At 33.5% G+C, this 24,963-nt stretch overlaps 1 protein-coding gene across 1 annotated transcript in view; it reads left to right on the top strand.

The window, feature by feature from the left end:
• Nucleotides 1-24,963, top strand: part of VPS13C (vacuolar protein sorting 13 homolog C (S. cerevisiae)) — a 173,292-nt gene that overhangs the window by 87,613 nt on the left and 60,716 nt on the right. Inside the window, exons 38-51 of the mRNA XM_015563005.1 lie at nt 1,561-1,717; nt 3,241-3,320; nt 3,777-3,836; nt 4,507-4,663; nt 6,292-6,408; nt 7,676-7,779; nt 8,173-8,340; nt 9,668-9,972; nt 10,900-11,047; nt 17,508-17,658; nt 18,032-18,141; nt 21,225-21,394; nt 22,694-22,944; nt 24,451-24,680. Coding sequence (XP_015418491.1) covers nt 1,561-1,717; nt 3,241-3,320; nt 3,777-3,836; nt 4,507-4,663; nt 6,292-6,408; nt 7,676-7,779; nt 8,173-8,340; nt 9,668-9,972; nt 10,900-11,047; nt 17,508-17,658; nt 18,032-18,141; nt 21,225-21,394; nt 22,694-22,944; nt 24,451-24,680 — 2,208 coding nt within the window. The remainder of the gene's footprint in view (nt 1-1,560; nt 1,718-3,240; nt 3,321-3,776; nt 3,837-4,506; nt 4,664-6,291; nt 6,409-7,675; nt 7,780-8,172; nt 8,341-9,667; nt 9,973-10,899; nt 11,048-17,507; nt 17,659-18,031; nt 18,142-21,224; nt 21,395-22,693; nt 22,945-24,450; nt 24,681-24,963) is intronic.

A 24,963-nucleotide genomic window follows, 5' to 3' on the forward strand; every position in this document is an offset into this window, starting at 1 on the left:
AAAATAAACTTGTAGTTATTGATATAAATGAGAAAATCTTATATAGGCTATTTATAATTTGTATGTAGTAGTAATGTTTTAAAATTTGAGTTTGTTAAAAATGAATTATATTTGAGGGATATTGTATTTCATAGAGAAAATGGTTGCATGCCCTGTAATGTGCATAGTATTTCATAGAGAAAATGGTAGCATGCCCTGTAATGTGCTTTTCAGATAATTTTAGGATAACTGGGAGGTGGCTTGCTTTGTATTTCATATAGGAAAGACAGGAAAGGGAAAAGATGATAGGAAAATCCTACGCAGATTTTAGAAATCCTTAATAGAACACAGTATGTCTACATTTTTAAAATGTTTCATTACCACTATTTGCTTTCCATCTACGGATTCTTGAGGAAAGATTAAATGTATTTTCCTCTTCTGTATTCACACATTTAAGAAATATTCATTGCATGTGTTTAGTGCCAAGGATACAGAGGTAAATGGCATAGACCCTGAATTCAAACAAGAAAACAAACAATTGAAATTTTGGTAGTGCTCCCATTAAAAATATGCCTAGTGGAGCTTGAGGCAGTGATGGTAGGGAGAGGGCATCTAAGCAGTCTGGGAGCATCAGGGAATATTTCCTGGAAGGAGTGACATTTGAGCGAATTTTAAGAAAAGAGTAAGACACAGTCTGAGTAAAGGGGATCAACAAAGGGCATAAGGTTGTGAATATGTGAGAAAGCATAGCGGATACAGGGACTTGCAAGAACTTCTCCAAAATCCCTTCATCATTAAACAGTTGTATAGATGTGTTCTTTCTCGAGTTAACACTAATAAACATTTAAACAAATGAGTTCTAGTTTTTGATCTGAAATATGCTTTGAAACTAACTTCCTTCATGTTAAACCTCTGCTATTTTTCTGGTTAATATTTAAAGACTTTTAAGCTTTGATAATTGAAACATTGATAGATGAATCACTCTGTTTGCAAATAGGTTTATGTACATATACATAGAAAATCTATAAGTCCTTTTTAATATTATTTGTAATACATATTCTTGCAGTTCCCTTTCCTTAAGTCAGTGATTGGGATAGGGGAAGCAGTTTGCATTGTCTCTCTTAGGCCAATACTCTGCATTGTCTGAAAACATGTTTGATTGTCACTATCTGGGGAGGTAGAGCCCCTGGGAAACAGTGGGTAGAGGCCATAAACATCCTATAGTGCACAGGACTGGTCCTCACTGTAAAGAATTATCTAGCTTAAAGTGTCAGTGGGTCAAGATGGAAAAGCTTTGCCTTAGGTGTAAAAATTGACTGTTTATCTCACAGACTTTCAGATGAAAAGCCATTCATCAGACTAGGACTTCTGGGAATTAGGGAGAAATACTTAAGTCTGAACAAGTAAATGTGCCTGCCAAAGTAAATAGCCCCAGGCAATTTCCAGGCACAAGTAGAAATAAACATCTTTACATGGTGTGAATTTTTGGGTTATATCACTATGGATGGTTATTAAATTGTTGACTTACTTTCCTTGTATACTAATGAAATAGTTTGTGGTAATACTGGTACATTTTTCTAGGTTGTGCTTACTTTGATGAAAAAAGCAGAAAAGAAAGGAAGGCCTTTACATGAACTAAATGTCCTCCAGCTTGGAGTGGAAGCTAGAGTTAAAACCTATGACCTAACTGCTAAAGCTTATCTAAAAAAAATTAGTATGCGATGCTTTGAGTTTACTGGTAAGTGTGAAGTATAGTCTGTGTAAATTATCCATGGAATAGCCAGATGGTCCCTACCTTTTTATCAACATTAAGCATATTTATTAGTGTCACCATAACTGTTTAGTTTAAATTTATTATATTGATACAAAGGAATGTGATATTTAAAAATAAATTATCCATGTAGTTATCATAAATAAGATTATATCTAGATAGATGTCTACATTTAGCTAGAGTAGAATATATCTAAAAGAAAAATGAAACATTTGTCTTCAGTGTCTGTACATAACATTTCCGTAGTACTTGTAAAAGGCAGGAGTTCATTATAATTATGCTATGGGAGCTGATATATTAGAAAATCAGGAACCAAGTACAATACCCAAGTATAGAGCCCAGGGATCCTTTTTGAAAAGCTAAGTTTAGGAAATAACTTTCTATTTGTTTCTTTCTTTATTTTAAAATTATATCAGTGTTTTTAATTTATTTTTAATGAAATTAGCATATGGGATGGGCAAAAGTAGATTTTCAGTTTTCCATATGGGAAAAGACATGCTGGTTATGATTATTACAATAGGTTTATTAACTAACACTATGTTTTGCATATTCACATCTGTAAACCTACTTTTGTACACTCCTGTGTATATGTAAAAATAAAAATTAAATAATACACAAATATATAGAAGAAAAACTTAACATCACTATGTAGCCTCACTCCCTAAAGTGAGAATTTTGTTCACTATGATTATTAGGCATAGCATTGATGGAAACATGAAACATTTGAATTATATATTGGTTTTAGGATTAGAATAAATTGAAGGACAAGAGTGACAGCATGGCTCAGTATAGACATTGTCACAGTCCATTTAGTGTTAATAGTCTTAGAACCCATATGTAATGTGACCGAAAAATAAGAGGATATATAATTATTAGTTTCTGAGAAAATGTCAAAACATGGTAATCATCTGATTTAAAATGAGATAAATGAGGAAGGAAATATTAAAATATTATGTATTACTTAGCTTCCTTAAAGCCAGGATGTTAAAAAATCATAAAATTTGTTTTGGGTATAAATAAAATATTAAAATAAAAACAATACTGTTATTCTTTAATGATAACCTCGACCTTTCAGATTCACTTTCTAAAGTGGATCAAGCCAACTTTTAAAGTTGCTATGGGTGTTTAAAGTTTATAGAACTTCTGTGGGTTAACTTGAAGTAAAGCAAATTTATATTGAGAATAACCCCTAGTTTATATATTTTTTAGCTTTATTCTTTAATATATTCTGATTTGTTCAGAGTAACTCCAGTACTGCCAAATGTTAACAGCATTTTAATTAGCTGGTACTGGTTTTCTGTTTTTATGGACTTTCTTATATAACCCAGATTTATTGATGTATGATTTATATACAGTAAAATTCACCATTTTAATGTATAGCTCTGTGAGCTTTAGCAAACATATATTTGTGTAACTGGCTGATCTGTTTGAACATATGTTTGAAATGTTAAAAAGACTTAATGGATTTATTCCCTCCTTTTCTCTTTTAGACTCTAAAGGAGAACCTCTTCATATTATTAACTCTTCTAATGTAACTGATGAACCCCTTCTGAAAATGTTATTGACAAAGGTATCTAGTTTCATTTCTAGGATTTTTTAATATGTGAACGTATGTAATTCTCCCCATAGTTAATATTTCAATTTTCTCCCTTAAATATTTTTATTCTAAAACTGGTTGATTATAGTAGATTATGCAAACATCTGACTATCCTGGAAATCTCAGTTATCTTCGGAGTTAACCCTATGTTTTGGAATAAGTGAGAGCATATAAAGTTCCATTTTCATTCAAAGCAAAATCTGTTGTAATCTGGATATACTAATATTTTCCCCTACCTGTAGCATTGGAGTTTTTGCTTCTGCAGAGTTTGAGAAATGCTTATGTGGTCAATTTTTTTTGGCATGCTCTTCTGTGCCTTTAAGAAATATGCTTATAGTATTTTCATAGCATACAGTATTTTGAAAAGTAAGTAATATATATAAATGTTAGTGTTTGCAACTCAGTGGTTTAATCCTCCACTATTTGTAGGCAGACTGTGATGGACCGGAATTTAAAACCATTCATGACAATACCAAACAGAGACTGAAGGTAAATCTTTTTAAATTCACTATAAGGTGGGTTATATTAATGGGTAAATCTAGTTTCATAGCCATCTTTAGTTGTGAGATTGTAAATTCTAAAATGAACTTAAGGTTGGCAATAATAATAGCTCTAATCTTATAGATAAGAGAATTGCATATAGAGTTTAAATAAAATGTTTAAAGAGAGTTGATTTGATTTTCTACAAGATTGTTTCCCAGATATGAATTAATCATTACTTGTTGAGTACACAAATAATACATTTTTAAGGGAATTTTGTTCCCTTAAAAATGGTTATTTGGCATAGTATTGATAGGAGTGTGACACATTTGAATTATGTATGGTTTTGGGATTAAAATAAATGTAAGAACCAGGCTAATGGCATGGCTCAGTGTAGACATTGTTGACAGTCCATGTAGTATTGGTCTGTCTTGGAACCCATATGTAACGTGACTGACCTAAGTATGGCCTGATAATACTTCCTATATCTTTTCTTAAAACCCATCAAGTTCTGTTGAGGTTAGAATTATGGTAAAGGTTGAATTTATAATAATGAGTTCTTTTTTTTTTAAGCCCTTAATGGAATGATTTTGTGCTACTTGTGTATGTGGAAGTAGAAGTGTAACATAAAAATGTTACCATATCTGACACCTGCCTCTCTAATTGTTTGTTATCTTAGGTTTCATTTTCATCCTTAGACTTAGTACTTCATTTGGAAGCTTTATTATCCCTCATGGGTTTTTTATCATCTGCTGTTCCATCCTCTGAACCTTCTGAAAAGGAATCTGAACTGAAGCCACTTGTGGGGGAGTCCAGAAGTCTCATTGTCAAAGCTGGTATTAGCTTTTGAGTCATGGTCTAATACTTTCTGTCTGAACTTTAATAATCATATAATAACTTGTATCTTCAAGCTAAGATAAATATTTAGCACCTTACTATTATAGTTGCTATGACAGATTAGGTTAGTTTCAAAAGAAAGCGAATTTTATCCTCTATATATGTTTGCATCGATGTCTCTGCAGTATTCATACCAATGAAAGGGAAAAAGGAAGAAATTAAAAAACAAATACAATCATGCATAGTAACAAAAGTCCATTTCAGTCCATCGAGTAAACCTACCTGGTGCTCAACAACTTTAGGTGCTTTTCTAAGACACAAAAGGAAGAATCTAATGGAAGAGACAGACCCACTTTGGTTTCTATGCAAACTGTATTTAAATCACATACTTATATGGGTACATGTTCCTCAAACATATGATTTATGCTATTAAATATTAAATATTTATATCCTGAGTGAACAAGTGCCTATTTTTAAGCAAGTATCATTTTAATTAATTTTCTTCCCTATCATGTGATATGGCTATCTAACATCTAGCAATGTACTTTCAGACCATTACCAATTTGAGTTATATTAATCTTACTGGCATCTTTCAAGTGTAAAGGATCAGATTTTTTTAAACTAGGGAACAGAGCAATAATTTTACTGTAAACTAGACTAAAAGAGTTTTACTTTTGTTGTAATATACTTGTTACGTTAACATTTGTGGAAATACTTATATAAGATAGACACACTGTTGAATAAATGAAAAAGCAATGTTTAAGTTCACAATAAACTATAAAAAATTTAATTAAAAAATAATCTTCCTGTTATGCTGTATGTTTGATTTTTAAGGTTTGATTATGCTACTTTAAATCTTAAGGGGAAAAACACCATTATTATCGTGGTGGTTTAGGACTGCTGTCCTCATGCTTTTACTTATAGGAAAAGGTCTGTTTCCCTCAAGCAAGACGGAGCTCTAGGAAAATATATCCTGAATTCCTTAATCAGGACCTGGACTCAAGTTGGTTAAGGGAATCCATTTGATTGTATACATACAAACACACACATTATAAAACTGTTTCTGGTATTTTTTTAAACTTCAGCCCTTTGTGTTCATTTTTCATAGAATTCATTTTAGGATTTTTCATAGAGAAACAGGATACAATCTAGAGAAATCGATTCTATAGTTAATAACATGTAGGTGCCAGAGTTAATCAAATGTATTTTATCACCTATTTATTACTCTTTTAGTTTTTTATGAAATATTCTTCCTTCATCTAATATATGATATTAAAAGGAATTCAAAAATCAATTAGCTTCAGTAGCATTCTAGAATTTTAACATAGAGGGTTTTTCCCCCCCAGAAAAAAATTATAGTAAAGTTTCCATTTATCAAATAGTACTTTTAAGGCACTATTAAAGGCTATCTTTATTCTTAATTTGGAGGAGAATATGCTAGCTTTTGTCTCATGGACATTTGAAAATTGATTCAAAATCCATATTAATTTTATATAATCTTAATAAAGGCCTTTTTGGTTCTTCATAGTTCATAATGTACTTTTATTTTAGTGAATTTGAGACTATTTTGCATCTTTTTATGTCAACTTTGCACTTTGCTGATGATAAGGTTTCTATTACTTTTCAGTGTCCAGTAATACTTCTCAAGATGATGTGTTTGACTTAAAGATCATGGCTGAATTAAATTCATTTAATGTCTTTGTCTGTGATCAGAAGTGTAGCATTGCAGATATTAGAATACATGGTAAGTAATGATTCCTTGGTGTATGTATTTCTGTTTTCTTACATAGATCTCCAGGAAGAATGAATGTGTGCATGGTACATTTCTCATGAGTCATCTTTTGATTTACTTGCATTGAAGACTCATGCAAACTTTTCAGAGTTGTACTTTGAAATGTTAGAAGTAAATTTGTTATGATTCATGGCTGACACAACACATTCCCATGTATTTTAAAACTTTCAGGATAAGTCTAAGGCTTAACCTCCTATATTTGCATTTTTCAGAATAATATAACTTTAAACTGTGAATATGTATTATGATAATATCTCACTGGGCAAACAAAATGTCATTATCCTTATTGTTGTATTTTGTGCTTACGTAGCATCAAGAGTAGACGTTTTTTAAAGAAATTTTATAACCTTTACCCTCCATCTTCTTAATATAAGGATGAGTTCAGATTATTCCATGGGTTCTGGAGTCAACTTGCCAAGGTTCAGTTTTGACTCTAACACTTACTGGCTAATCTTGAGCAAATTAATCTTTCTATGCCCAATATCCAATTTCTATAAAATGGAGATAATTATTCATGACCTTGTTGTGAGGATTAGGTTTACACACTTATATATATTTAGAAAAGTGCCTGGTACATCATAAGCAATTAAAAAAGGTTAAAAATCTGTTTTGTTAAACAAATATTTTATTATCTGTCTTATCGTTGGTATGTTTTATGGTTTGGTTGAATACTCGGTCTTAGCTTCAGGCATTCTTCCTGTAGGAGCTGTTTCAGAAATCATTATGCCTTTAGAAATTATGAGAATGACAACAATTCTTTTGGAGAGAAATCTTACAAGATTGCATTTTAGATACAGTTTATTATAGAAAGAATAGGACTTATTCATCAAATTGTACTTATGCTTAATTATCAGAGCAATAGTTTTCATAATGTAATGTTTATGAAATGGCTATGTAACAAACATTTTGTGTCTTTCTAAATGACTACTTCTGATCTTGCCAATGCACAGAATATTTTGTGTTTGGAAATCTGTAATTAATTTTCCTTGAAAAAAGATTTTTTTTTTTAATTTCCACTTTTATTTATGACTTACCTGTAACACTTAAGGATATAATCTTCCTTGGTATCTCATACATAGAAGTTGATACTTTTAGTTTGTTTACCAGTAAGTAATTTTTATTCATTCTGTATCTTTGTAGTATATTACTGAACTTAAGTACCACGTAGTTGGTTCCCTTGGATTAGGTGAAAAGTTTGTAAATGTAATGTTTCCCATAGGAATGGATGCCTCCATTTCTGTGAAGCCAAAGCAAACTGACATGTTTGCCAGACTTCAAGATATCATTGTCACCAATGTAGATTTGATGTCTATTCACAAAAAGGTAATTTTTTTTTTAAAAGCTTCTATATTGAAATTTATTTTTACCTTTAGTTTTGAGGTGACTTTATCTATTTGTTCTATATATACTTAGCGTCTGTCATGTGGTAGGTACTTGTTAAGGATTGGACATGAATGTAGTCATAGCCTACTTTCACAGTGTGTATGGGATAAGTGATTCGTAAAAGTTTTTTTCTGACCAATTAAGTGCTTGATCTCTACATTGATAAAATAATTTTTATAGATATAGGAAAAATTATTGTCAAATAAGTGTTTAATAATTTGTTGAAAGTTTATTTTGATGGTGCTTCTTCACATGTCACAGATTCTTTAATAATGTAACTTATTTATAATACAGATATTTTGATGTAGTAACCAGTTAATTTAATATTTTTAGGCTGTCTCTATTTTGGGAGATGAAGTCTTTAGGTTCCAAATGACTCTTTATCCAGATGCCACAGAAGGAAAGGCCTATGCCGATATGTCTAAAGTAGATGGCAAACTTAGTCTCAAAGTGGGCTGTATTCAAATTGTTTATGTTCATAAATTCTTCATGTCTCTTCTGGTAAGTTTATTTTTAAATATATTTATCTCTCACTGAGGCCCAAATATCTTTGCCTATGTATCTGAACCTAGATAGTTAAAATTTTTACTAAACGGGTTGTGGGTAAACACCCAAATGCTGAACAAAACATTATAGTTAAGGAAATCATCTACATAATGGATAACCAAATGAATTTTTGTCATCATTGTTTTGAACATGTAAACTATTATGCTTTAACATTTTCATAGTTAATATATTTTAAAAGTACTTAAAAAGCATTTAGGGCTTTTCAGTGTTATTTGTTTTATGAAATACCCTTAAAAGTATTGAGGTAAAAAGAATTTTTTAAGGAAATCAGTAGGCATTTGAAGGACTAATATTGGAACTTAACAGCTTTTAATTATAATTGTGATCAATAAGGCCATAAAATTCTTTTTTAAAAGTTATTTATTTCCATGTAAGTATTCTGGGCTAAATTTGCCTATGCCTCTTAGCAGGGATAAAATTCTAAGCTTACAAGTCATAGATTTCTACTTAAACCGTCATATTTTATTTTGTTATTATTTTTTCTTACGGGGAGAAAAAACGACAAGGGGAGGAGAGGGCCATGTTTCATTTTTCAGGGAAGTAATTTATTTGGCATGAGGGGAGTTTAGGTTGCTTTGTATTATTAATGGATGAGCGTCAGGAGTATTATTTCTAAGAATGATCTTTATTTGGAAAAATCTTTGTTTTTAGTTAAAATTGAGGTAAAATCCATCTTACTCTAAATAAAGAAGTTTTGATTCTTATTAATGATAGCAAGGTTGTAGACATTTAAGCATCTTATGCCTGAGTATACTTTTAAAAAATCTTCAGAAATAAACTGGCAAAACCATAGTTTCTAAGAATAACTTTATTCCTGTGAATTAGAGAAATAGATTTGAACTTAATTTGGGAGAAGTAAAGTCCTCTCCTCCATTTTTTAATTTAAATTTGAATTTAAAATAACTAACGTTCATGGGTAAAAAGGAGATTAAAAAAAATTGTTACTTGAAACCTGTCTGACTTGGTAAACCAATGTCATTCCAATAAATTAAATAAAAAATTGTTACCAAAATTTGTCATAAGAACCAAATAATTCTGAAATATAAAAAATGAAAGTTAAAGGACTCTTCTTTCCTAGAAGTAATTATTATTAATATTTAGGAGTGTATCTTTCTAGATTTTACTCTCTCCATAAGCCCAATAATAAATAACATCTCTTATATTACCTTTTACTTAATTTTTAAAGTAAATAATTTCTAAAGTTTTTCCTTTTTAAATAAATGTTGTTTGGGGGAACTCTAAATACAGTCTCTTCCAACAGAACTTTCTCAACAATTTCCAAACTGCCAAAGAAGCTTTGAGTGCAGCCACGGTACAGGCTGCAGAAAGAGCTGCTTCTAGCATGAAAGACTTGGCTCAGAAGAGTTTCCGCCTTTTGATGGATATCAATTTGAAAGCACCAGTTATTATCATTCCTCAGTCTTCAGTATCACCTAATGCTGTGATAGCCGACCTGGGTTTAATCAGAGTGGAAAACAAATTTAGCTTAGTTCCTATGGAACATTCTTCTCTTCCCCCAGTGATTGACAAAATGAACATCCAACTCACTCAGTTGAAACTCTCCAGGTATAAATATAGAATCAAATTGTATGTTACTTAGTATAAATAGAATTTTCATTGACTCCTTCCAGGGGTAAAATACTCTAGTGATTTGTGGTTCTCCTTATTTTTTCTAATTATGAAACCTTGTATTTGGTCAGTGGTTAGTAGCAGAGTACGTTATAGTACAGTATCTGCATTTTGTCTTACTAAATTTATGATGTGATTTTTTTGATTCTATAAACATTTCCTGTTACAAATTACAGTTTACCCAATAATAGTTTAGATTTATTTTTTGTACATAGCTATTTTCTGTAGATGAGAGAAAGCTGCTTAAAATGCAATAAAATTTAAGATTTATTTCTTATTTCTAAACCATATCACACTTGAGAATTCTCCCTGAGGTTTATAAAGGATTATTGAATATAAATCGGAAAGGGTTGGCTCTGTTAAATGACAGGAGTACTTACTTACTTGTGCAACTGGTTGTTGGTAGACAAACTAGAAATTACTGTTACCATATGTTTGCTTTACTTCTGGGTTTGATGAGTTTTTCGCTTTAATTTGGAAAGTACCAATAATGTAAAACTAAGGGCTAAGTAGACTACCACTTTCTTTGTCCTCCATTTTTGAGGAGAATGTAACATTTATTTTTAAGACATTGCACTGTTTGCTATTATTAAATAGTTCTTGTGAAGATAGTTAATAATGAAATAATCATACTTCGTGAAATTCGTGTCTTTGAAGTCAGCATCGGCTTTGTTTTAGAGAACTCTGCATGTAACCTTGATTTATTCTGATTTGACTGATCTGTGAAAAAAAGTATGTTCTAAAAGAATTCTGGTAGCAGCCCTTATTAAGGAAAATGTTGTGTGGAAACTTAAATAATTTGATAGTCTTCATTTTAAAATATAGATTTCAAAAATACAAAATAAATTCTTGTTTATCTTTCAGAACTATCTTGCAGGCTGACTTACCACAATATGACATTGAAATTTTAAAACCAGTCAACATGCTTTTGTCTATACAGCGAAATTTAGCAGCAACATGGTATGTGCAAATTCCAGGGATGGAGATTAAAGGAAAACTGAAACCTATGCAGGTAAGTGTGTGTGTGTGTGTGTGTGTGTGTGTGTGTGTGTGTAAGAAAATTGCCCTGGCCAGTGTAGCTCTGTGGTTAGAGTGTCAGACCTTGAATCAGAGGGTCGAGGGTTTGATTCCTAGTCAAGCACAAGTACCTGGGTTGCAGGTTTGCTCCCTGCTCCTGGTTGGGAAGCCTGCGGGAGGCAATCAGTTGATGTGTTATCTATCTCACATTGATGTTTCTCTGTGTCTCTCCCTCTCCCTCCCTCCTTTCACTCTCTCTGAAAAACAATGGAAAAAATAGCCTCAGTGGAAAAAATAAATAAAAAGAAAGAAAAGAAAATTGCCCTGCCTGGGTGGCTTACTTGGTTCGAGTGTCGTCCCATACACCAAAAGAAAAGTTGGGGGTTCAATCCCTGATCGATGCACATAAGGCAGACAACCGGTCAATGTTTTACTCTCACATTGATGTTTTTCTCTTTCTCTCTCTCTCCCTCTCACTTCCTCTTCTAAAATCAATAAAAAAACATATCTCCTGGTTAGGCTTAATATATATATGTATATGAAAATTGCTAGCTAGGCACAGTTCTAGTGCACATCAGAAGAGATGATACCATAAAAGGGAACACTTTAACTGCAAATGAAGTCATTCTAGTTTCCTACACTTTTCTGTATTTCATTTTAGTCAAATATTTGGTAAAACCAGTAAAAAGACTGAGATAAAACCTGTTGGAGTCCACTGAAAATATTATTAGTAATTTTGGAAAATTCTAATAAAGTTTTAAGGAAGTTAAATTATAAGAGTATAAAGTGAGATTTAGATACTATATTCAAAGCACATTAGTAGTATTTTATAAAATCACTCTTAATGATAAAAATGGTCATTTAAAATAAGTGAATGTGTTTAAGAACACATTAATAAATAGAGCAGTTTTTCTTAAAGGGTAGTTAGAATGTCATGTATAGGTTCACAGGGAAGGATGACACTGGTGAAGATGGTCGTACAAGTGTAGGCATCTTACGTTTCTCGTGTGCCTGTGTGTGAAATTGTTGAAGCCCAATAGTAGGGGACAAGGTACTGGAGAGAGTAATTAAATGAATAGAGTGTGTGAACAACAAATAAAAATTGAGTAATTCAGTGATTTTTGATATCTGTGATTATTTCAGAGTTAGTTCTAAGATAAAATAGAAAGGGTCAAAGAAGCTGAGTTCCACTAGGGAAGAAGTTAAAATTGAAATTTGTTGTAGGAATGTCCCTATGTGTAGTATGAGCAGATACATTATATGAGGAACAATGTCTGTTTAGGGTATTCATAGAGAATTCTCTATTCCAGAGTATGGGACAACTCTTAATTTCTCCCTTACTATTAAGACATTAGATCTTAGGACTAATATTTGTCCCATTTCACATTCTTTGAAAGATTGAAGCAAAATAAAACCTAAATGTCTCTATCAGTTAGAGGATGTGGATCAAATTATGACATAGTCAGACACTATAAAGTAGATAAAGTGAAGGAGCTATAACTGTACAAAGCAAAATGGGTATATCTTAAACATAAAAATGAAAAAAATAAGTTGCAGAATGATAGTGCATTTCTATATCATTTCAAATTTTACAACAAGCAAGCCAATGGACAGTGCTGTATATTGTTTATAGTGGGAAATGTAAGAAAGCATGTGTGGAAAGAATAATTCTCTAATTCAGGATAGTGTTTTTCTTTGAGGAGGAAAGAAGGGAATGAGGTCTCAGAAAAGTAAACATGGGGCTTCAACCATATCCATTATGGGGAAAAAGATCTGAATCAAATATAGGAATTTGTTAAGATTTGACTCAGGTTTGTACTCTGGGGAGGATTATAGTATTCTCCATGTTTTTCCTGTATGTTTTACATATTTCAAAAGAAAACAAGAAAGTATCACCAGTTAAGCATCAAAGAATGGTTATTACTTTAACTAAAAAAAGTGCAGCCTAGTGAGTATGGTCTCCATTGCCTAATTTGACAGAGATCCAGGCCTCTTTAAACAGCCCTTCCTTGGTCAGGATGTGTATTAATTTTCTTGGGTCCAGAGTACATCTAAGAAAGGGTGTCAGGCAGGTGACACCAGAAGTTGTTTTGAGTCCATCAGCTTGACAGGTCTTTAAGAACTGAGTGGCTGCCTCCTAAATGACGTACAGACTTAGTGAATATCACTCTATGTATATGATACGGTTGCTCTTTTTTTTTTTTTCCCTGAACTGTTGTACATGTGTAAAGGTTTCTCACCACTTCTTAGGAGGTTGTTATAATAACCTGGACTCCTAGTCTAGAATGATCACAGAAAAAATGGAAAAGAAGGAATTGTGTTTACAAGTTTAGAGTGTAGATTGCTGTGGAAGGTGCTGGGCTTTAAATGTCAATGGAACAATGGTTGCTCTTTTCACCCACAGGAAACCAAAGGTGTGGTGAAGTTAGCTGCTCTTCAGGCAGTTGTGATATTGTGGTTGGTATCACAAGAGGAGATGAATACACAAGGAAGTTCTAGGCTGTTACAGAGACGTCTGTTATCTGAGGACGGGGGCTTGTGACAAACAGTAATCCCTAGTTATTATCTCATGCTAAAATACCTCCCCACTTTTATTTAGACTGAGAATCAGGCAGTTTCTCTGGCAGTAGTGGCCTAATTTGAGGGACAAAGGATACTGTGGTATTCAGAGGAGAAAATGTCATGAATGCATGCATGCTTGTCTGAATATGTGTTTATACTTGAAACAGGCCTATTGAATCATTCTGTGTGTAAAGAAAACGTACAAAAGATGGAAGGATTAAAAGGTTTAATGGATCTTAGCAGCTAAGGCAGCTTCATTTGTTCTGTTTCATTTTCTGTAGCCATCGATGGGGAAGAGGATATTATTCTTATTTTAAAAATTAAGAAACTTGAATTAAGGAAGCTGAGTTGGCCAACAACACAGCTTGAAAGTGGTAGACTTGATACTGATCTGCCGGACTTAAAAGCTCTTGCTTTCTTTTTTTCCTTTCTGTCATATAAAGTTAGGAGATGAGCAAAATACTCCTTTCCTGGTTTGTGTTTTGTCTTTTAAAAGTACTTTGTAGATGTGTTTTAGAAGAATGACAAATGTATTATTCTTGACAACTTAAACAAATGTTTTATATATGTCCAGATGCATATGTACTGAGAATAAGTGCTCCTACATTATAGGAGATCATTTTTTAAATTAATTAATTAATTAATTTTTTTACTTCTTGGAAGAGTCCAGAAACTGAACAGTACTTTCCCTGTATTGAGTTTGGAGGGGGGTAAATAATAATGCGGAAGAAGGAACTGATACTGGGTGAGAAGAGAGAAAGACAGACTAAAGATGAGGAGCTAAGGAGAGGGGAGAGAGGTACAAGTCCAGGAATGAGACGAGACAAAATAACAGATAGGCAGAAGAATGATGGCGTGCCAGAGGCAGGAGCTTGGATACAGGTGGAGGCAGAAGTGTGTTCACACACAGGAGGGAAGTCTTATACTATACAAGATGAAATACTTCTCTCCTGGTACCCTTTTTAAAAAAATTAAATTTATTGGGGTGACATTGGTTGATAAGATAATATAGGTTTCAGGTGTACAGTTCAGTGGTACATCATCTACATATTGCATTGTGTCCCCCACTCAAAGTCAAATCTTCCATCACCATATATTTGACCTTCCTTAGGCTCTACTACTCCCACCCGCTTCCCTCTGGTAATCACCATACTGTTGTCTCGGTCTATGCGTTTTTGTTTATTTTTCTTTATTTTTTTAACTTCTTTTTCTTGTTTGTTCATTTTTTGCTTTCAGTTTTATATATCACATATGAGTGAAATTACATGGTTTTTAACTTTTTCTGTCTGACTTACTTCACTTAGCATGATATTCTCAGGATCCATTCATGCTGTCGCAAATGTCAGTATTTGGTCATTTCTCATATCTGAGTAGTATTCCACTGATATATATGTATCTTTATCCAGTCCTCTAGCGAAGGACACTCAGTTGTTTCCATGTATTGGCCACCATTAATAATACTGCAGTGAACATAGGCATGCATACATCTTTGTGAATAAATGTTTTCAAGTAGATACCCAGAAGAGGGCTTTCTGGGTCATATAGTAACTCTATTCTTAATGTTTTGAGGAGCTTCCATACTGTTTTCCATAGTAGCTGTAACAGTTTACATTCTTACCAGAATGTAAGGGTGTGAGGGTTCCTTCTCCTCCACAACCTCTCCTACACTTGTCATAACTTGTCTTATTGATAATATTCATTCTAACAGGTGTGAGGTGGTATCTCATTGTAGTTTTGATTTGCATTTCTCTAGTGGCTAGTGAAATTGAGCATCTTTTCATATATCTGTTAGCCATTTGTATGTCTTAGGAGAAGTGTCTATTTTGGTCCTTTGCCCATTTTTTTGATTGGATTGTTTATCTTCCTTTTGTTAAGTTGTATAAATTCTCTGTAAATTTTGGAGATTAAACCTTTACCTGAAATAGCATTGGCAAATATGTTCTCCCATGCAGTGCAAATCACTGTACTATTGTCTGTGTCCGTGAGTCTTTCTTTTTTTCTTATCCCTTGAATACCATGCTGTTTTGATTATTACAGTTTGTAGTATAATTTGAAGTCAGAGAGTGTGATAACTCTGGCTTTGTTCTTTTCTCTCAGGATTGCTTTAGCTATTCTGGGTCTTTTGTGATTCTATATAAATCTGATATGTTTTTTGTTCTATTTTTTTTAAAAAACATCATTGGGATTTTGAAGGAAATTCCATTAAATCTTTATATTGCTTTTAGTAATATGGCTATGTTGATTTTTCCAATCCATTAACGTGGAATACCTTCCTATTGCTTTGTGTCTTTTTCAATCTCTTTTAATAATGCTTTGTAGTTTGCAGTATAAAGGTCATTCACATCCTTTGTTAAGTTTATTTCTAGGTATTGTATTCTTTTTGTTGCAATTGCAAAAGGAATTTTTTAAATTTATTTTTCTGAAATTTCATCATTACTATATTGTAATGCATTGGGTTATTGTACATTGACTTTGTATTCTGTAATGTTACTGTACTTTTTTATTGTTTTTAATAGTTTTTTGGTTGAGTCGTTAGGGTTTTCTATATAAAGAATCATGTCATCTGCACAAAGTGACAATTTTACTTCTTCATTTCCAATTTGGATTTCTTTTGTTTTTTTCTCTTACCTGTTTGCTCTTGCTAGGTCTTCCAGTACTATGATGAATAACAGTGGTGAGAGTGGGCATCCTTGTCTTGTTCCTGATCTTAGAGGAAAAGCTTTCAGTGTTTCACCACTGAGTATCATATTAGCTGAGGGTTTGTCATATATGGTCTGTATTTTGTTGAGGTACTTTAAATGTAAATTGACTAAAATGGCACAGAATAGCAGATTGGATCAAAAAACCAAACCCAACCATGTGCTGTCTTCAGGAGACACCTCTAAGCTGATAAGGCAAATATCGACTCAAAGTGAAAGGGTGGAAAACCATTCTCCAAGTAAATGGCATCCATAGAAAAGCAGGTATAGCCATACTTATACGTAACAAAATAGATTTCAGGATAAAAAAGGCAAGAAGAACCCTGGCTGGTGTGGCTCAGTTGGATGGGCATCATCCTGTTCACCAAAGTGTTGCTGAGTTGATTCCCAGTCAGGACATGTGCCAGGGTGGTGGGCTCGGTCCATTGTGGGGGGCATGCGGGAAGCAGCCAGCAGATGTTTCCATCGATGTTTCTCTCTCTCTTTCCCTCCCCCTTTCTCTCTCTAAAAATCAATAAAAAATAAACCCTCCCCCTCTCTCTCTAAAAATCAATAAAAAATAAAAAACCTTAAAAAAAGGTAACAAGAGGCAACGGTGGTCATTTTATAATGATAAAGGGCACTACATCAAAAAGACATCATACTCTAATATATGTGCTCCAGTCGGGGAGCACTGAAATGTATAAAGCAACTACTAACAGAACGAAAGGGAGAAAGTGACAAAAACACAATCACAGTAGGGGACTTAGATACCCCATTGACAACTATAGATAGGTCATCCAAACAGAAAAGCAATAAAGAAATAGCCTTAAATGACACATTAGACCAAATGGACATAATTGACATTTACAGAGCCTTTCATTCCAGAACACCAGGTTATACATTCTTCTCTGGTGCACGTGGAATATTCTCAAGGGTAGACCATATGTTTGGACACAAAACTAGCCTCAACAGATTTAAGATAATTAAAATTATACCAAGCATATTCTCTGACTGCAGTGCTTTGAAATTTGAAATTAACTGCAAAAAGGAAGCAAAAAAATCCCACAATACTATGTGGAGAATAAGCTAACTTTGTTTTTTAAAGTTAGATGAACAGTCAGTTAATTTGAGGAACCATAAATTAAGACATAGATATGATATTCTGCATTTTTTATTACTTTATATTTATAACAACTTATTTTTGGTTTCTAGGTTGCTCTCAGTGAAGATGATTTAACAGTTTTAATGAAAATTTTGCTGGAAAATCTTGGGGAAGCTTCTTCACAGCCAAGCCCTACACAGTCTACCCAGGAGGCTGTAAGAGTAAGAAAAGATGTTTTGAGTGGACCTGACCACCTCAAAGGTAAAATTGAAGATTTTTGATTTGATTATGGAGAAAAATGAGCATTAATGCCATATTTATATTTAGTGGTTTTTCTTAGTTGCCAGGATAATATGGTATGAACTGATTCAGTCTTGTATTATTTACTGTGGAAAAGCTCCCAGGGGAAGGAGGTATGTATGCTCAGTGTCTGCTGTAAGGGAAGAGCCACCTGTGCTGAATATATATATGGGACAAATCATTGGCATTTTTATTCTTATAATATTATTTAAATAATTGTAGAAAGTATGATATAAATTTAGGATAATAAATTATCCTAGCTTTTAAAATATAGCTAAAATCATACACCTACCTAAAAGTTTTTTAATTTTTGTATTTATGTTTGAACCATCAGAACAAGATTTGGCAGACACACAGCTTTCTGTGGATCAGAGTGTCACTCTGCAATTTGACTTTCACTTTGAATCTCTTTCCATTGTTCTTTATAACAATGATACCAACCAGGTATGTACTAACTTTCTGTATTTAGAAGTAAATCCTTAGCTCTTCATTGAATTTGGAATATTGGCATTTTTTGATGTTTATTCATAAAAATTAATATGTCTATGAAATTCTGTTTGGACTACAGAACATACATTGGTCTTGCTCTCTGGCTTCACTTTGTTGGTGTTGTTAATACTACTAGGCAAAGGCAATTTTTTTATTTTGTTCTAAGTAACGTTAGCACTAAAACACTTAAATCCATCACTAATAGAAGAATCTTATATATGAGGAACTAATTTTATGCACAGTTTTATTATATAGCTTGATACATAAGTATAACTATTTAAGGAGAATAACTTAGTAGTGGCTTTGGAACCTTAGAGGAATATTTTTTAAATTTATCATTATGATATAGTGTGAGCATTAGCTATGTTTTTATTGAATAAATTTTATGTGTAGTAGTTATGTGTTCAGGATACTCATTAATGAATTGAAGAACCAAGGTCCAATCTCATAATTATTTGAATTAAGTAATGTATCAGTGGTATTTTAGAAAGCTATTTTTTTTATTATATAGTGTCTTTTTTAAAAAAATTAACCTTTATTGTTGAAAGTGTTACAAATGTCCCCTTTGTTTTTTTTTCTCATTGACCTCCTCCACCCTTTATCAACTCCTTGCAGGCCTTAGATAGTATCTTTTAATAAATATTTTTGGTTATATAAATCATGTCATATAATAGTCATAATACATATGCCATTTGATAATACCTATGTTATATTGATTAATACCCATAATATATTCTAATTATGGGCTTTATATCTGTTGTTAACGTCCACCTATATGTTATCTTATATTTTATATTATTTTCTAAAAATTATGCAATATTCGTACATTGTTACTGTTAAATCTTGACTACTATCTGTCATTTGTACAACAAACTGCCTTAATTTCTAATGTCTAATGTTAATTAGAAGATCAGAAAATTACCTTCTGGAAAATTAATAGTTAAATATGTTCTTCATTTCACTTAAGGTACCATCATTCCACTGATTGCCCAGTTTTAAAATCTGTATCTTCGTTTATTTCCTTCTTTGTTGATTTTTATTCATTTAGACACTCATTACTATCAGTTTTTTCTTTGATTGAACCTTTGTCCTTTCCTGGCAGTTCTCACTGCTGCTTTATTTGAAAAATCTTAGCTCACAATTATAGTACCACAAAGGCTTCCTTGTTTGTTATTCTTTTTATCCATCCTAGATATTGGCACATGTTCAGCTTCCTAAATGATTTTTATGCCATTTACAACTTCCCAGTGTTATGTGAGTTTTGTATTACTAAAAAAGATTCAGTGGTTCCAAGTTGTCTACAGCAATATCTATACCACAAACATAAGTATATTGTGATCAGTAGATGTGTCACAGGCCATTTCTGTTAATAGCTACAAATCAGTAGTTTGTACCCTGGCCTGGTGGCTCAGTTGGTTTTGGAGTGTCGTCCCTTACACCAAAGGGTTGCGGGTTTGATTTTCAGTCAGGGCACATGCCTAGGTTGTGGCGTGTGTGGGAGGCAGTTGATCCATGTTTCTTCTCTCTCTCTCTTTTTCTTTCTTCTTCTCTCTCTAAATAGCAACAAAAATATATCCTCAGGCTAGGGTTAAACACAAACAAACATGCACAAATCAGGAGTTTGCAAATTATTTACATTTTGTAAAAAATATATTTTTTATTGATTTCAGAGAGGAAGGGAGAGGGAGAAAGAGATAGAAACATCAGTGATGACAGAGAATCATTGATTGGCTGCCTCCCGCACACCCCCAGCTAGGGATCGAGCCTGCAACCCAGACGTGTGCCCTTGACCAGAATCGAACCTGGGGCCCTTCAGTCCACAGTCTGACACTCTATCCACTGAACCAAACCAGCCAGGGATATTTACATTTTTATAAATTAAAGTCATTCCATGTTTGCTAATAATAATATCATTCTGACCCACATGCATGCAATGTACTCTCTTAAGTGAAAGATGTGGAGTTATAACGTGTGCCCAGAATTGCACATCACCGGTACCCCTCATATGAATGTCATGGTCTGTTAGTGAGCTATCAGGACTAAAATTTTTTAATTAATTGACTTTTTTTCTTTGGTTGTTTGGTTGGATTTTGTTCTTTTAAAGTCTGGGCATACCTACAGAATTTGGAACTATGTGTTTGGTGACATAAAGATTGAGGTCCTTTTTCCTATACAAACAATTTTAAATCTTTAGGATTTGAGACCTTGATTAGGCCTCTATATTTCTCTCCAGTCCTCATTCCCTAGCATTCTTTAATTGGACTATTCAAGCCTAAGCAGCCTGTATCTTGTGCCTTCAGAGCATCTTGAATTGTTTGTTCATGTTTTCTCCCTCTCTAGATTGTCTTCTACACTTCTTAGCCTGTCTAATCCCACTCAGTTTCTGAGGCTCAGTTACGTTCTCACCTTCTTCATGAATTTTTCCTGGCCCACACTGACCTCTTTGACCCTCTGAGCTTTTGCTGTTTAGTCTTACCTAATCACTTCATGTCCTTTGTGGAAAATGGGAGAATATAAATATGAACAAATAAATGACTACATGTCTTTTTCTTTTTTTCATTTACAACTTACAATATCTCTTTGTGATGTTTGTTGCAATGTATTTTTGTTTTTTTTTCTTTTCAATTAGGGTATAAGCTCACTAGCTCACCTGTCATGCCTTATCCTTTCTCGTAAACCTCTTAATTCCGATCATGGTGTTTTTTACGGAAGAGCTTATTAAATATTTATTAGTAAGAATGATTGATTGACAAAAATATCTTCTGATTATTTTTATTTGCCACGAACTGATAAGTTTTTAATAGTTAATAAGTTATTAACTATTGTTGAAGATCAGCACATATATATGTATTTATTTGCATGTACATATACACTCACGAACGAATATTATTCACTGTTCTGTTTTTTTGTGTTTCAACACCTGTTCTTTTAAAATTTATAATATTGATTTGCCTTTAATTTCTTAATTAAAAATATGTTTATAAGTAATTACATAATACTTAAAAATAATTGATTCTTTTGCTTGAAATATACCGCAGGAATCCAAACTTTCATTTCATAATGACAGTTTCCGCCTTGGTGAACTCAGACTACATTTTATGGCCTCCTCAGGGAAGATGTTTAAGGATAGTTCCATGAATGTGGGCATTAAACTTAAGACATGTACCCTTGATGATCTCAGAGAAGGCATTGAGAGAGCAACATCAAGGTTTGTCATTTCCGAATTTGCTGTACATTATTTAAGGCTGACATTACACCTGGCATTGTTACCAGGTATTGATTGCTAGGCTTGGGATGATCGAAAGAGGTCTTTGGTCATATTGCAACTTGAAGAGTATCAAGAAGTAGTGCTGACATCAAATTCAATTGCTTTAAAGTTTGAATTAAAGGCAAGTTTAATAATAAAAATGGAATATTCTTAAAAGTAGGAACCAGGAGAATATAAGAATTTTAATAGTTTAATCCACATGGGGTGGCCCATTGGTAATGTATTTTTCTAAATTGTTCCCAATAGGCAGAATCTTTTTTAAAAGCCTTAAAATTATATATAAACTTTCTTTGTCTTATTTATTTTGTCTATAAACAGTTCTGTGAAATTTCTCTTAAAGTTTTAATAGAAGTGGAATCCCTAGCATTTTTATATTACCAACACATTTTTGAAAGATTAACATATTAGCCTTCTATAGAGTGAGGAATGTGTAACTTTAAATAGACTAATGATATTTTTATTTCTTTCCCAAATAATGAGACACAATATTTTTGTCCTTAAATTTTTTTTGAAAAACCAAATAAAACAAACAACAACAACAACAATAAACTGTGCTGCTACCTAAAATCAGACTCATACTGGATACTTCTGAGCCCTTTGTTTTTCTAAGAGATGAATAAATGAGAAAATAATGCTGCCATCCATCCAGCTTTCCGTTTTCACATTTCATATTTGAGGTGGCTGTCCACAGCTACCTAGCCAGTGGTGATTAAAGGCCATCATCTTTTTGGTAGTCTGCTCTTTCCAGCATATGTCCTGTTTGGGAATTATCATTGCAGTCAATTGATGAACACTGGCTGATTTGAATTATATTGAATATTTTTGGACTCAACTTGTATAGGATGATTTTTGGAGATGAGGAGGTTTTATTTTGGTAAATAATCTTAAAGAGGTGTCCTTTAAATTTTGTGGGACCACATTAATGTGTTTAGTTAGTTGTTGAAATTTCTTCCAACAGTCATTGTTTTTCTAGTATTGCATTATAATGATAAAATATCTTGTAATTGCCCAATAATTTGAATCTTGCTGTAGAGATAAGGAGACCATGTTTTGAATGCTCATTAGCTAATTAGACTCTAGTTAATAGTGGTCTTTCTTTTTTCTGTTCAGATGAGAAAGAAAGATTAAGATATATATATATATATATTTATGAAATATATAAAATACATATATATATGAATTTTTCATCTTTTTAATTATTCTAGCAGGAACAAAATAATGAATGTTTTTTTTTTTCAGAATGATTGATAGGAAGAACGACCAAGATAACAACAGTTCTATGATTGATATAAGTTACAAACAAGGCAAAGATGGAAGAAGTCATCTTGATGCTGTTCTTGACAAGCTGTATGTATGTGCCAGTGTGGAATTTCTGATGACTGTGGCAGATTTCTTTATCAAAGCGATGCCTCAGAGTCCAGAAAATATGGCAAAAGAAGTACAGATTCCACTGCGACAGACTTCTACAGCAAAACTCAAGATAGAAAAAGGTTAGCGGAGCCTCTGTCATAGATGACAGCTTGTATATTTTAACAAAAAATGCAAGTAAGCAAAAAGTGGAAACTAAGAATGTAAAATTATTCTTTAAATTTAAACATATTTTATAGAAAAATTTTAATAAGCATAGATTTATATGATTAGGAGCCAGGAAACTATTGCTCCCAACTCTGCATTACATTTCTTTACTTACTCAGAAATAGAGTGAGCAAGTTAATCTGTGTCTGTGGTTCCCCTCCTTATAGAAGGGAACTCTTTTATTCAAAGAAAATATTAGGAAGAAGTATAACATATTGAAGAGCAATTGAACATATAAAAACAGAAGGTGGGGTATTGGAAGACAGCATGATGCCCCTGGACATCACCTTAGATCCTTCAACTCACTGGAATGCTTGCAAATGTCTAGTCTGTGTACACTGAAGTCACTTACTGCTGACTTACTGCTGTATTAATTCTATATTCCAGCATTACCAATACATCAGTCATTTCTATGTTACGTTATAATTATCTGAGGTCAGGTATTTTTCTCTCTAATGTATAACTCAGTAAGATTGGAAATTACCATTTACTGGCAAAGTCAGAATTTTATTTTTTCACTTACCTTTAGTAAACAGTAATCATCTATCCTAATAAAAGGGTAATATGCTAATTAGACCGGGTCAACCAGCCATCTTCTGGACATCCAACTTCCTTCCGGACAAAGCCATGGTGGTGGGGCCAAGGCAGAGGCAGTTAGGGGCGATCAGACTGGCAGGGGAGAGCCGATGGCGGGAGATCAGGCCGGCAGGGGAGGGCAGCTAGGGGCGATGAGGCAGGCAGGCAGATGAGCGGTTAGAAGCCAGCAGTCCCAGATTGTGAGAGGGGTGTCTGATCGCCTGTGGGATTCTGCCTAAACCGGCGATTGGTCATCCCCCAAGGGGTCCCCAATTGGAGAGGGTGTAGGCTGGGCTGAGGGAACCCCCTCTTCCCCTGTGCACGAATTTCGTGCACCGGGCCACTAGTATCTAATATCTTTGTATTCATGTGTACATTTATTACATTTATTCTATAGATTGTATGACACTATGTACTATATGGCAAAAAATCAATTAAATAGATATAATGGTCTATTTTATCATGATCTCTTATCCTCTTTGTGATATTTGCTTCTCCTGTTTCCCCTCCTTGCCCCAGAAACATAACCAAATAATACACATTTATGTGTATATACGTGTACACACCTTAAGTCTGACATAAATAAGTTCAAAGCAAGGTTATCCCTGCTAGGTCAAAATGGGAATGGTCTTCTGATGACAGGGATCAGCTTCCATTATCCTGCTCAATTAGCATTTGTTAATGATCATTATTAGTATGTATCAGTCATTTATTAATATTGTTAACTTCACCATATGCATTAAAGCAGGATATTAGAAACAACTTAGCATAACTAGATAGCATGTATTCAAGCAACAAGATTTACTTTACTACAACTTTTCTGGTTCCTATTATTGTTTCTTCAGATGACTCTGTGAGACCAAATATGACTTTAAAGGCCAGGGTCACAGATCCAGAAGTGGTATTTGTTGCCAACCTGACAAAGGCAGATGCTCCTGCTCTGACAGCCTCATTCCAGTGTGACCTCTCTCTGTCAACATCCAAACTCGAACAGATGATGGAGGCTTCTGTGAGAGACCTTAAAGTGCTTGCTTGCCCTTTTCTCAGAGAAAAGAGAGGAAAAAACATTACCACAGTAAGAATTACCATCTCTCTATATATGTATATATAAAAGCCTAATATGCAAATTGTCCCCATGGGAGTTGGACTGGGAGACCGATCGCTCGCTATGACATGCACTGACCACTAGAGGGTGGTGCGGAATGAAGGAAGGCCCCAGCCAGCAGTTGGCAGCCAGGAAAGGGAATCCCCGGCCAGTGGCCAGCAGCCGGGGAAGGGAGGCCCCAGTAGGCAGCCAGCAGCTGGGGAAGGGAGGCCCCGGCCTGCAGCTGGAAGGCCCCAATCGGTCCTGATTGCCG

This window comes from Myotis davidii, unplaced genomic scaffold (genome assembly GCF_000327345.1).
Source record: "Myotis davidii unplaced genomic scaffold, ASM32734v1 scaffold57, whole genome shotgun sequence".
Taxonomy (NCBI): Eukaryota; Metazoa; Chordata; class Mammalia; order Chiroptera; family Vespertilionidae; genus Myotis; species Myotis davidii.